The following is a 13965-nucleotide window of genomic DNA, read 5'->3' on the forward strand; positions in this document are numbered from 1 at the left end:
GTGTCTCTGATGCTTTGTTTCTGGAGCTTGTGCTTGGCTTTCCAGACAGAGGATGATGACAATGACAGGAACGTGCAAGCACCCTGGTCTCTTCATTCAAGCAACATTTCTAGAATGCCCACCATGTGCCAAGTGCGGTGCTGCACTCTCGGGGTACATGGTGATGTGTACCAAAAACAGGGCCTTTAAATCACGCGGCTACACAGGGGGACAGAAATGCTAATTAAAACACTCACATTCAAGAATGTATAATTACCAACTGAAGCACTGCGAAGGAAATTTCTATAAGAGTTTCATAACAAAAGAACCAGACCCAGAGCTGAGGAGGGTGGAGGGTGAGGGAGCTGGTGGAGACAATTAGATGCTAAGTCGGTGACAGTGGCAGTTATGGCCTGGAGTAGTTTTGGAGGAATAAAGGCGGTGAGGGAAAAGATGAGGGCAAGCAGTGGCCAGTCCATGCAGGACCTTAGGAAGGTCCTGGTAAGGCCTCTGGACCCTCTCCTAAGAATGCTCTGTGTCTGAAGCACGGTGACATAATTACATCTGTGTTTTGGGGAGAGCACGCTGGCTGAAGTCTGAAGCATGGCTCGAGGGGGCTGCCGATGCCAGGACACCAGCTGGCAGGCAGGAGAGGATGGTATTTCGAAGAGACAGGACTTGTGACCAATAGAAGATCATGGGTACATCTGCAGGAGGATGGAGGTGACAGTGACAGAGGCCAGGGGCTCTTCCTGGACATTCGCTTGTGGGGTGATCTGGGGACATTCAGATGGAGACATCGGGTGGGTCCCGAGCTCAGCCAGGAGTTAGGGACTGGGAGGCACACATCAGATCGCAGACAGCGCCAGGTCCCTTCAGCCGTCCGGGCGGGACGACACAGCATCATCATGCGGAGGGAATGCAGGCTGAAAGGGCCCAAGGCCCAGACCTGCCTGGCCACAATACTGAAGGCCACACAGAGGAGGGCAAAGGACACTAGAAATGAGGAGTGGCCAGGGCTGAAGGAGACGTTCACTGGAGAAAGGGAGAGCAAGAGAGAACGCATCCCAGGAAGGTCAAGGGTGCAAACACTGCTGAGGAATCACGCAAGGGAAGACAGGGAGGTTGTGTTTTTGGAGCTGTTGAGGAAGCAAACCAGAGGAGGGGGGCTGAGGTATCAGAGAAGTGAGGGCACAGAGAAGGTGGTTCTAGACAGTTCAGGAAGTCTGGCTGTAAAAGGGGAGAGAGCCAGGCAGCCGTCAGGATCAAGCTTGAAGGATCAAGCCAGGTTTTCTGTTTGGTTTAAAGGTGGGAGATGGACAGCCCGGATGGCTCAGCGGTTTAGCACCGCCTGAGGCCCAGGGCGTGATCCTGGAGACCCGGGATCGAGTCCCACTTCGGGCTCCCTGCATGGAGCCTGCTTCTCCCTCTACCTGTGTCTCTGCCTCTCTCTCTCATGAATAAATAAATAAAATCTTTAAAAGACAAATAAAGGTGGGAGAAATACCCCAGCTGGAGAAGGACCAAAGGAGCAGAGCGGCTCAGGTGCCCCGGAGGCAAAAGGGGAGCGGGAGTGGGGCTGACCCCAAGGCCAGAGGAGCAGGGTACTGCCTCAGAAAACCAGGTGTGATCTTCTGTGAGGTGGGGGGAGCTGGGGGGAAGGCCGGGGGCAGGGTCAGGGGCAGTAGCCTTGGTAGGGGGGTCTGAAGCAGCTGCCCCCGGAGGTGAGGGAGTAAAGGCACGTTGGAGGAGCGAGGAGCGGGTGAGCAAGGACCCGACCCGACCCTCTGCAGAAACTGCCTGGGGTCCAGTGCAGGGGCTGTGCTGCGGGGCGTAGATGCTACAGCTCTACTCACATCTAGGAACAACACATTTACTACTGAATCATTTGTGGGGGAAAAGACTTCTGCCAAGTTAGAATGTCTAGCTTCTAACCTCTTTCTCTCACTGAGACAAATGTTACTTTTTTATGTGATGTGTCTGTTGTTAATGTACGTATGGGCGTGTTTTTTTAAATGAAAGCCAACGATGGTGTTTCCAGCCGAACAGACCATAATAACAATAACAGTTACCGTTTACTGAGCACTTACTGTGTGGTAGGTACTATTCTATCATCACGTTAGAGACAACAAGGGCCGCATGGCTGGAAGTGGGGGAGACAGGATGCACCACCCAGGCAGTCTGGTGGGGAGGAGCCAAGGCACTCTCCCCTCTCTCCAACAGAATCTCCTCCATGCTGGAAAAGGTGGGAGCCCGAGGCAACCTGCACAGTGTGTGGCACATGGAAGGATGGAGGGCACTGGGCGGGGGGGGGGGGGGGGGGGGGGGGGATGGGAGGAGATGTTGGCTGAGGGCCCCTGGCACTACCAGGAACCTTGGAAGGCATCCACCTAGGGTAGGAATTTGGGGTAAGGATTCTTTAATGCTAGGAGAAGGTTTAGGGGTAGGAAAGAGCTAGAACTAAGCAAGGGGTGCCGTTTAAGAACCTGGGACCCAGAGAAGAGCTGGCTTAACTAAAAACCAGAGGAATCACTATTAACTTTCGGGGGGAGAGGGGGATTTCACAAAGTTACACGCAGCATTCTCTCATTCTCAAACCAAACCACAAAATATGTGCATGTGAAGGAAGCTTAATAGCCACCTTTTAATGTCTCTCAAAATAATCACCAGCAAAGCGATCAAGGCCAGTACACTTTTTTAAATGAACCGAAGTGTTTTACCTGTAGTAAGAAAGCAGCTCATCATTGTTCTGTATAACAGGTAAGCATATATACACTGGGTAGTGGCGTAAAACGTATTTTTACTGTCAGGATCAAAAAGTTTGAAAGCCACCAATCTAATTCAATACTCCGATTTTAGAGCGGAGGAACCAGAGGCCTCCAAGAAGCCCAAGCCAGTTGTCCAAGTCAGTTAATAGTAGCAAAACTGAGAACAGCACACAAGTCTCTAATAGTCCTCTGCTAATTTCCTCACCAAACCGGAATCTCCAAACACAAACATCTCTGGGAAAGCCAGCCTTGACTTTAATCCACATTAGGGTAAGTGATAGTGGACTAAGTAAGCTGATCTTTTAGATCTGCTGCCTAGAGCAAGTTCTGGTAAAGAAGAGAGATGAGTACACCAGGGCAGCTGTGGACTACAACAAAATAAATCTGAGTGGAAACACGGGGGTTGCCGGGTGTGGCTCAGTGGGCGCGAGACAAGGACTGGTGTGAGAAAGATATTTCATCTTGTTTACAGACTTTGTATTAACAAATATCATTGGGACAACTGGTTCTATATAAGGAGGCTGTTTCCATGTCCGGGCAGGTGGCCCAGGGCCACGGGTGCTTTGCTCATCTTGTTTCAACAAATTTTATTAAATGACAAGTTCTGAATAACAGATGCCTTCGCAATTCTCCATCCCTGCCAGACTCCATCTCTTTAATGAAAACATCATTGTTGGGTATTTATCATTTGTACAATTGTATTTCAATATAACATAAGATTGTAAGATTCAAAGTCAGGTCCTTGTTTCCCTTATTTGTGGGCAGAAGGTAGTGGTGATGAGGGACTGGTGGTGTGGACCTCCTCTAGGAAACTAGACTACTAGCTAGAGCAGGGGGTGGGCAGGCACGGTAGCACTCATCCGTTAAGGGAGTGGCCCCCTCTGGACACCAGAGTAATGAGCCTCCTCTTCAGAATTCAGGCCAAACAATTGGGCCAAGTTCATCAGACCGGGGCTCATCACCACTCAGCAACAAGCTCTGCGCTCCTTTCCCAAGCGACTACAGCAAGGTACAGGGGGCAGGCCCAGTGGTGAGGACGCGGCTGAGCAGTATCATACACAATACCCGTAAAGGATCAACCGCAGCCCCAAGCTTCTTACTTCAATGTGGTATCATTAATTCAGACTGAAGCTTTGGGATGACCAGCCCCCAAAGCTCATGTAGGTGCCTGTATTACAAATGCAAAGGACTGTGAGAGTCCAGAGGAAGTCACCTGGAAAGGCCAAGGGAGCACAAGCGGCCAAGACAGGGAACAGGGTCTGCGGCCTGCTGTCCTCTTAAGTACAGGCAAAACTTATGGGGACTGGGATTCTCCGCCTTGGATTTATCTCCTCCTGTCCTTGGCCTGGTCAATCTCACTTCTATTCCCTCTGCTCGTTAGCTCAGGCACCAGAGGCTGGAAGAAGAAAGAAGGGCTCTGAAACTCAAAGCCACTTTGTTGCTGGTATGTTCCCCAGGAAACATGCATGGTGGGAGAGCAGCAGGGCAGAACCAGAGATTGCAGGATTATCTGTGGCTTTCAATGATCTGTGTTCTGAGGGTCTGATGTCAGCCATGGAGGACACAGCTGCTGTACCTTCTGCAGGCCCCAAAGCCCTAAGACGACATCTGAAATTTAAGAATAACCGTTCAACTATGAGATATGCAAAAACCTTTTGAAATACTGAGTATGCAAACTGAAGAATTTTGGTTGGTTACACGGAAGAACTTCTAGATAGAAGGGGCACACAATTCTAAACTGGTAACAGGGACAATTTCTCTTCTCATGGATGATCTTGGATCAAGGCCGATTACCACTAGGCATCAACTAGTTAAGGGGCACACATAAAAGAACTTGGAGAGACTCCTAAAGCACCACCCAAATGAATGCCTTGCCACGTGTTTAATAAAAAAATTTACAAATTAAAAACAAAACCCCCAGATCCTCATCTGAATCCCCCCTCCCCAAACCAAGGAACACCAAGCTTTCTCTATAAAAGCCAGACATTAAACTTTACTGAGAGACAAGACTAACAATTCTACACAGGCACCTTTATAATGATAAGGAAACACATTACCACAATTCTTTTATTGACAAAATTCAAAATGTATAACAAATACAGTTTGGTGGTGGGGGGGGGTGGAAGGGTAACAACCATCTAATGAGACGAGTGGAATTCTTTTGGGGGGATAATATTTCACTTAATTCAAAGTTAAGTGTTCCATTTCATCAAATTGATTGCAATGTTTCTATGTACAGATTATCCCTAGCTCATGATACTGAAACAGGCCACTCATCCTGAATTTGACGACCCTTGTGCTAAGCCAATGTCCAGGGGTGCGGAGAATCTGCAGTTTACACACTCCCCAGGTGATTCTGATGAAGGGCCATGTCTGGGACCTAATGGGAGTACAATGAAGGGCCATGTCTGGGACCTTGTATACTCTCATTAGGCCATTTAGGGGTTTTATGTCAGTACCTTCAATGACCAGAAAACTAAATCTCTCAAAGTCCCTACTGCCCAACTAAGGGGGCCTCTGGTTTCACGGTGGCAGAACCCAACTCTGTTGCATGCCACAACCACCCTCACAACATGGAGGATCATCACACTGCTTGGCCTGCCCTGGACAAGTTGTTAAGGTGAATTAAAGGAGCTGATCCGTGAGTTGTTACCAGTACACCACATTTTAGGTACAGAGGGCATACCAACTCTCTTCAGTTTTTTGGCTGTAGGTGGTGACAAATAAAAACGGAAGATGCGTTACATGCAACATCCCATAAGCCACTGCTTAAGAGTCTTCACATTACCCAAAATGTGTACCCCAACACCTAAAAGGACAGACTTATGTCAGCCTAAACAGATTATGACGTTCTAAACCAAACTCGGAAAGTATATGGCTTCCCCCTCATGGGAGCCCCTGGTCCTGACTACCCACCTCAGTATCTTCAACCCCGAGGCCATTTAGGGGGTTCATGTCAGTACCTTCAATGACCAGAAAACTCAATCTCTCATAAGGTGGCACTGTTTTAAAGCCAGAGAATAAATGGTTCAGTGTCCAACAAGAAAAGGGTGCTTCAGGGGACGGCACAGAGAACAAGAGACTGGCTGCGAGAAGCTCTCTATGCCTCAATTTCCCTGTGTGTATGTAATAGGAGGATAATAATAGTACCCACCTCACAGTGCTGCTATGGGGACTAGATTAACTGAACCGTTTAATCCACTTAGAACTGTGCCAGGCACAGTGTGGTCCCGGGTGAGCATCCGCTATTATTATTGTTGTTATTGTTGTCCAGAACCAGAGAGGGGCTCAGAGCTGTGCCTCATCGCACCCCAGTTAGGTCTCCAAAGCTAACACCAGCACATACTGAGTACCTGAGGGGCCAGATCCATTGAGCCGGTTCTGTCGCTTATTCATTACACTAGATCACTATTCTCCTTCCACAGGTGAGGAAACTAATGTGCAAAGAGGAGGCTACCATATCCTGCCTCTTTCTAGGAGGAAGAACTCAAACTCAGGCCCGTGGGGCTCCAAACCACAGCTTCACCGTGGAGGCCCCCAGACTCAAAACCACCACCAGCAGCAACCCCGTTAACAAAACCCAACTAGCCAGGACCCTACGGAGCTGGAGTTCAGTCCTCTGCCTGTGGACCCTTGGTTGGCCTGCATCAACCGGAGTTAATATCAGGCTGCGGGAACCCAATTAGGCAGTAAGTCAGCCTGGAAAACATCACGCGACGTGTTCCAAAGGTCAAAGTTAAAGCTGGCTTCCCGGGCAGCCTTTGCCAGACGCTGCCATCAAAAGCTAGTCTCCTACAGACACCAGAGTTCAACCAGTGAGGTGCTTAACCAGCACTGACACCGGCTTTGTAAAAGTCCCGGAGAGAAGCCAGAGACGTGACGCAGAAAGGCGGTCGGCAGAAAGACATCATTTACTTAAAAAAAAAAAAAAAAAGGAAACCTTACTCTCTTTTCGGTTTGGGGGTCACATTTACTCCAGTACACTGCCTTCCCCCAGGCAAAAATAAAAGGGGGAGGGGCAGGTGATAGGGGCTGGGGGGCAGGAGGGGGCGCCCCTAGCCGGCCGCAGGGCGCTGCAGCACCCACCTGGAGCCCGGAGCGCGACCTACCTTCCCGGAGAGCCCAGCCCCGAGGGCGTCTCCCCAGCACACCGACAGCTCGTCCCTCGTCCCTCCCGGGCGAGCGGCTGCTGTCCTCGGCTCGGCTCCAGTCGGGGCCGTAGAGGCGCGCGCGCGCCCCCCTCCCGAGCAAGACACCTCCTGCCTGTCTCCTCGCCCCCCTCCCCTCCTGTCGGCTCCTCCGAAAGGGCGCACACCCGGGCGACCAGGACGTCTTTAGGGCCACATTCAACGACGTCTGAAACGGCAGCGGGAGGAAGGGCGAAACCCCGGCGGGGAGCGGGGCGGGGGGAGGCGGGGAGCGCGCAGGGGGCGCGGGCAGGACGTCGCCCTCCAGGAGAGCCTCGGGCCGCGCTGGCGCGCAGGGCACCCCCATCGGGGCCCGGGGCACCCCCGGGGGGGGGGTCCCCGGAGCCCGCCTCCCCCGCTGCTCCGCGTCCGGGGCCGTCGGGGCGATGGCGCAAGACTCTGCACCCACCCCCCCGCCCCCCCCGCCGCGACAACAGCCACGGTGACAAAATGGCAGCTCGGCGCCCGGCAGTCGTGCCACCGGCGAGCAGGGCCCCGGCCCCCCGGTAACGCCTCGGCGCCCTCGGGCTCGGCCTGCGGCGGGCCTGGCCTGCACGGAAATCCCAATAACAAAACCCCGGAGCTCCGAAGCAGCCGGGGAAGCGGGAGGCCCGCCGCGCCCCCGCGCCCCCCGCGCGCCCCGCTCCGCGCCCCCCGCTCCGCGCGCCCCGCAGCCCCGCGCCCCGCGCCCGGCGCCCGCTCGCCGCGCCATGGGGGAGGGGCGGGGCGGGCCGCGAGCCCCGGGAACATGGCTGCTCGTCCTATTTCGGCGTCGCGGCGTGGCCACCGGCCCCCGGATCCGAGTTGGGAGAGGCTCCGAAGGTGGGTGTGTGGGGGCCCCCGGGGGGGGCGGCCGCGGCGGGGAGGGGCGCAGGGGGCGCTCTCCCAGAGCTGTTTGTCTTAAAGAACGCTTTAAAAAAAAAAAAAAAAGAACCACCAACCCCATAGTTCCTCCTCCCCCACCCCTTTTGTCCCTCATTAGCTCGCTTTCTCGCTCCCGCGCGTCGCCCGCGGTGCCGCCAGGGCCCCCTCCGTCCCCTCCCGCGCCCCACCCCGCCTCGAGGCCGGGGGCCGGCGAGTGGGCAGGGACGCTCCGAGGCGAGGGGGCGAAGCGTGAGAAACCGCTCCCGGCTCGGCGCGCCGCGCCCCTCCCCCCGCACACACTCGGGGAAGTTTAAAGAGCCGGTTCGACCCGCTTTCGGGCTCGCTCGCACTTGGCCCCCGCGGGGCCGCGGCCGGGGCCGGGGGAGCGCCCGCACACCCCGCCGCGGGGACCCCGACCCCGAGCCCGACCCCCGGCCCCCGTGCGCCCTCCCCCCTCCGCACGGGGGGCTTCCGGAAAGTACGCGGGAAGCCCGCGGCTCCGGCCCCCTCCCCCATCACCACACCCAGCCCCCAAATCCTCCGGCTCGGGGTCGAGGCCGGGACGAAAGCGGCCAGAGAAAGGCAGACCGCGGGCAAATTGTTCGCGGAAAGTCCTGCCCGGGCGGCGGGCGGCGGGCGGCGGGCGGCGGGCGCCCCCTCCCCTCCCCTCCCCTCCTCCCTCCCTCCGTGTGTCCCCCCTCCCCGCCCTGCGCGCCATAAGGCACTGCACGTCTCCAGTCCACAGCTGCGTTATGATGGGGGGGTGGGGGGGGCCACAAAAAGGGATCTTGTTTTCAAAAGTCTCACTCAGGTTTGGGGGAGGAACTAGAGAAAAGAGGAAGCAGCAAGGCCTGCCTTTTGGGCAGGGATTCTTCGGGCTTTCGCGGGCTGGAGGGGCGACAGGTCAGCTGCGCGCAGCGCTCCCCAAACTCCCAACTCCGTGGAACCCCGGCTGCCGAGGCTGTCGGAGGAGGAGGAGGAGGAGGAAGAGGAGGAGGAGGAGGAGGAGGGGGAAAGGGGGGGTCCCTCCCGCCCGCGCCGCCCTGGTCCCCGCCCCGGAGCCGGGGTCTCCTCCGCGGAGCCGCCAACTCCCATAAAACACTGTTTGGAAGCGAGAGGGGAGACGGGAGCCCGGCCCCGCGTCCGAGGAACCCAGCCCGGCCTGGCCCTCCCCGGGGGTGGGCTCTGCGCCCGAGCCTCCCAGGTCGCATCCGTGCAAGTTTCCTCCGGCCGCACTCCCGCCGCTGCCCAATCAAGATCGGCGGCCGGAAGGCTCGGTCCCATCCCGGAGCTGCGAGCCTCCCGGGCCCGCACGACTCCGGACCCGGCCGACACCGGCGCGGGCAGCGGCTCCGGGCGGCTCGCGTCCGGACAAAGTTTCCCGTGCCCGCGTACCCCCGGGGCGCCGAACGGCTGCGGGCGAGCCCACCCTGCAGAGAGGCGGGCCGCGGGGCGCGGGGCGCGGGGGCGCACAGGCCCGCAGGAGCAGGGGCGAGGGGGGACGGGACGTCGCCTCGGGGTAACTTGCAACAGCGATCGCTCGAGGCGGGGAGGCGCGGGGACCATCGGTGCCTTTGCACGTTCCAAAATCCCTCCCCACCCCCCCCTCCCATTTATCCTCCCTTCCGAAGGAGAGGAAGGAGCCTCAGCATCTGGCCCGAAGGTGGGGTGGAAAGAGTGAGGGAGAAAGAGGAGGAGAGGAAGGGAGGCAGAGAAAGGGAGGGAGGGAGAGAAAGGGCGCGTTCACGAACACTACAAAGTTACAAATATGGCTCCCCCGTCTCTCGCCTCATCACTGCAAAGAAATGAAGACGCACTTTAAACTCGAGCCCTTCCCAACTCCGCCGCCGCCCCCTCCCCACGCGCTCTCCCCGGGGGCCTCGGCCCACATTTATCAGAAACTAAACCGGACTCGCGGAGCCCAAAACTTATTGTGTGTGTGTGTGTGTGTGTGTGTGTGTGTGTGCGCGAGCGAGGGGAGGGAGGGAGGGAGGAAGGGAGGGGGAAGGCGCGGGAGGGGGGCGGAAGGGGGGATTCATTTATAAAATATATATAAAAAAAAAAAAAAAACCTTTTTTGTTGTTGTTGTTAGATCCGGGAGGCAGCCCCCCTCCTCCTCCTCCCTCGCTAATCTTCCTCCCCCCCCACCCCCCCCAGCAGACGGGAGTCCAGGGAGCAGCGAGCTCGGGGGGTTATTCCGCCTCGTTCTCTCCGACCCAAACGCGTGCGCCCGCTGGCCTCCCGGTGGGTGCACACTCGCACGCACACTCTCGCACCCACACTCGCACACGCGGGAGCACACGCACAGGTAGTCACACACCAAGGGCAGCGGCGGCGGCGGCAGCCGGAACATGCTCGGATGGCATTGCAACCCCCCCAGCCTTGCAATTCATTTGCAGTCCCGACCCCCAAACCCACGCCTCCCGGGCGCCCCCCCTCCAAAAAAAAGTGCCTTCCGCCCCCCCCCCTCCACCCCCCAACGCACACACACACACAAAGTAGGAGAATGGACCGACAGAGATATTTTTGGCAAATGCTCACATCAGAGGGCGTCCTGTTCCGCAGCTCTAAATGAATCCGTTTGTCCATGTCCATCTCTCGCGCTCTCTCTCTGCAGAGGCTCCCGCGCCGGCGGAATTCAATCAATAAACCCCGAACCCACGGCCGCGCGTTTTAGGACTTTGAAGGCTCAACCAGCTCCGCTCGGTTCTCGAGCCCCCAGCACCCGCGGCGCACACTAACCTGATCACGGTGGAGGCGGGACCTGCGGCCCGGCGGATGAGCGGCAACGGCGGGAGCCAATCGCCGCCGAGGGTCTCCGGGCAACAGCCAATGGCGGCGGCGGCGGGGGGGGAAGGGACCAATGGGCGGGCTGCGCAGCCGGCCAGGGAGGCTCAGCCATTTGGTTGTGGTGCCGGAGACGGACCCCTTTAGATTTCGGGGCGGCTGAGGAGCGCGGCGGCTGCTCGGCGGCGGAGCTGGGGGGGTGGGCAGGATGGCGGGGGAAGGGAAGGTGACTGCGCCTGGAGGGCCGAGCCGCTCGGCCCCGCCAGCCCGCTGCCGCCGCTGCGTGTGGCCGGGGGCGGGGCCGCAGGTGCGTTACTGGGGGGGAGGGGCGCGGCCGGAGGGGTCGGGGTCGCGGTCGGGGTCGGGGTCGGGGTCCCTCGCGGGGCCGGGCTGCAGAGGGGGCGGCGCGCGGGCTGGGGGCCGTGGGGCCGTGGGGCCGCCGCGGGGCGGGCGGGCGGGCGGGAGGCCTGCAAAGAGGGGGAGGGGTCAAGGGTGCAGCGGGGGAGGGGCTGGTCATTTTCTGGGTCCGGCGGGCCGAGCCCGTGGCGCGCGGCTGCTGCCCTCCGCCTCCCGCGCGGCATCCTACCCCCGGGCTGGGCCCGCGCGCCCCTGCGCCCCGCGCCCCGCGCCCTCCTCCCTCCTCCAGCCGCGGCCACCGCCGCCCCTCTAATAAACAAGCACATGAAAGCAAGATGCGTCCACCTTTGGATGACTCCCCCCCCCCCCCCGCCCCCCGCGGTCGTGACCCCCTCTCCACGGAGGGGCATTTCCATCTGCCGTCACATAAGGTCAGCCTGGAAGGAGCGATCACCAGGAGACACCCAGGACCTTGTTGGGTCAATAAATGAACGAAGACCGTGGATTAAGGATGGTTGCCGAATATACCGAATATTAAAAAGTGGAAAAGGAAGGTGCTAATTAATAACTCCCGGTTTTCTGGATCCGACATCCTTTATGGGTTTTTGTAGACCTAGGGAAAGAAAACGGCGCACAGTTTAATCTAATGGTTTGGTTCAATTTGGGTTGCCAAAGAGGCTCTATTTGGAGCACTTTCTCCAGGTGTTACGGTTTGCTTGCTTTGGGGTCTTTTTTTTTTTTCTTTCTTTCTTTCTTTTTCTTTCTTTCTTTCTTTCTTTCTTTTTTCTTCTTTCTTTCTTCTTTCTTCTTTTTTCTTTCTTTTCTTTTCCTTCCTTCCTTTCCTTTCTTTCTTCTTTCTTTCTTTCTTTCTTTCTCTTTCCTTCCTTCCTTCTTTTCTCTTTCTTTTTTCTTTTTCTTTCTTTTTTCTTTTTTCCTTTTCTTTTTTTCTTTCCTTTTCCCTTTCCTTTCCTTTCCTTTCCTTTCCTTTCCTTTCCTTTCCTTTCCTTTCCTTTCCTTTCCTTTCCTTTCCCTTCCCTTCCCTTCCCTTCTTTCTTTTCTTTTCTTTTCTTTTCTTTTCTTTTCTTTTCTTTTCTTTTCTCTCTTCTCTTCTCTTCTCTTCTCTTCTCTTCTCTTCTCTTCTCTTCTCTTCTCTTCTCTTCTCTTCTCTTCTCTTCTCTTCTCTTCTCTTCTCTTTTCTTCTTTTTTTTAATCACATTAGTTGTAAAACCTAAAAGCCTTCATTCCCACTGGGTTACCCACTTCTTAAGGCCAGGCCTCGGACCTTGTCATTTACTAAATTGGCTGCCTGGGGCTGTTAATAAATCTTGGGGATTGTTGTCAACAAGGACAGATACATCTTTACCTTTCCACACTGTTGTTCAGTGCTTCTACACCTTTCTTTATGCACACCAACGTGTTTTTGTTTGTTTGTTTGGTTGGTTGGTTTTTTGGTTTTTTTTTTTTTTTAATTGAGGGAGATACATTGTGTTTGTTTTTCAGGCACATGGGTTCGAGGGAGAGGGAAACCAGTATGTATGTTGCAAATTCGAAATATTGTTACATAATACCAATACAGTGTTTCATTCTTGAGCATATAAAGTTTAGTGGGAGACATAAAGTGACAGAATGTAAATAAAACGCACATACAGAGTGCTCACGCAAGGGAAGAAACCGTAGCTAACTTTCATATTGTAACCTGATGGATTGTAAACGTAAAATCCTACAGCTAAGCATTTTGCTCTGTGAATTTTTCTTTCCCATAAAGTGATAGGCGGGATTTGAAAAGTGATCATGTTTACTCTGAGTAGCTGGGAAATGCAAATAAAAATGGAAAGTCATTGTTTTTATTTCATCTGGGTATAAATAGTATGATGTATTGGACTTGTTGATTTAGCTGACATATTTACCCTCCTCGGTTTTGTTAATCTTATTGAACTCAATTTGTGTAGTTGGAATTCATTTATTTTTAAATTGTATTGGCCTTGTTATAGAACATACAGGGACCCCAAATTACCTCTCTTTGCCAGAGTCCGTTGTTATTTCTGGATATGGCATTTAAGGTTGTTTTAAAACAGAGCTCTTCATCACACACACATTAGGTCAATATGAGGTGTAGGAACTATGCAACATAGGAGTACTGAGGTTTACCTTCTCTTTGACGGCAAATACTTGTCTTCAATTTGAATTATCAACCACAAATAAGTCCACACTGCTAGCAATGTGATACAGAACAGTGCCTTTCAAGAGGAGTAATCCTTTAAAAGCCAACCAATCAAATGCAGAGATGTTCCTGATCCAGCTCTGCTAAACAGCAGCAAGTATAGCTCATCTTATCTTACAAAGATCTGAAGAGGATGACTTGGAAGCCCAGACCCCCACTAAAGAGGGTGTACAGGAACAAATTAAGGTTGGAATTGAAAAAACTATGGCTTGACCACTAAACCAAAAACATTAAACTTAACAGTTGTTTTTAGAAGCATTATTATACATTTTGATAACATTCTGTAGTGGTGTTAGAAAACCAAAAGAAATCTTCACTAGATTCCAATCTTACAGAAGTTGAAATATCCAAAAAGTACATATAACCAATTGAATACTTTGCATCTTTCCAAAAATACTTTGAAAAAGCAGAGTTCCTCGCACTCTTACAAATATATTTGTAGTTTATTTCTAAGAAAATTGTATTAATTTTGACTATTTCTGATCAAAAGGAAGTCAGAATTGAATTCAGCTAAAGCGGTGCCATTTTTCCCCATGCTACTTGACCAAATGTTTAAAAAAAAAAAAAAAAGAGACTAAACCGCTCTTATATTCCTTATCTTGCAGATTTGTTTCTTAAATAAATAGAATTTCGTTGCATATTTTAGTAGTAAATAAATGCTCTGAATGGGTCCGAATATCAGAAGATAGAGTAAGAAGAGAAGCCCGTTCGACAATGGGAGTTAGGTTATGAAAGCTGCAGTCCGTAACTTCTGGAACTGGATTGGATTCACACTGAGAAGAATAAATGAGATACAATTCAA

At 53.9% G+C, this 13965-nt stretch overlaps 1 protein-coding gene across 1 annotated transcript in view; it reads right to left on the reverse strand.

The window, feature by feature from the left end:
* ANP32A (acidic nuclear phosphoprotein 32 family member A) overlaps positions 1-10561 on the reverse strand; it is a 37847-nt gene extending 27286 nt beyond the window's left edge. Inside the window, exon 1 of the mRNA XM_072809376.1 lies at positions 10340-10561. Coding sequence (XP_072665477.1) covers positions 10340-10393 — 54 coding nt within the window. The 5' untranslated portion in view covers positions 10394-10561. The remainder of the gene's footprint in view (positions 1-10339) is intronic.
* Positions 10562-13965: the final 3404 nt, after the last annotated feature.

Source organism: Canis lupus, chromosome 32, assembly GCF_048164855.1.
Source record: "Canis lupus baileyi chromosome 32, mCanLup2.hap1, whole genome shotgun sequence".
Taxonomy (NCBI): Eukaryota; Metazoa; Chordata; class Mammalia; order Carnivora; family Canidae; genus Canis; species Canis lupus.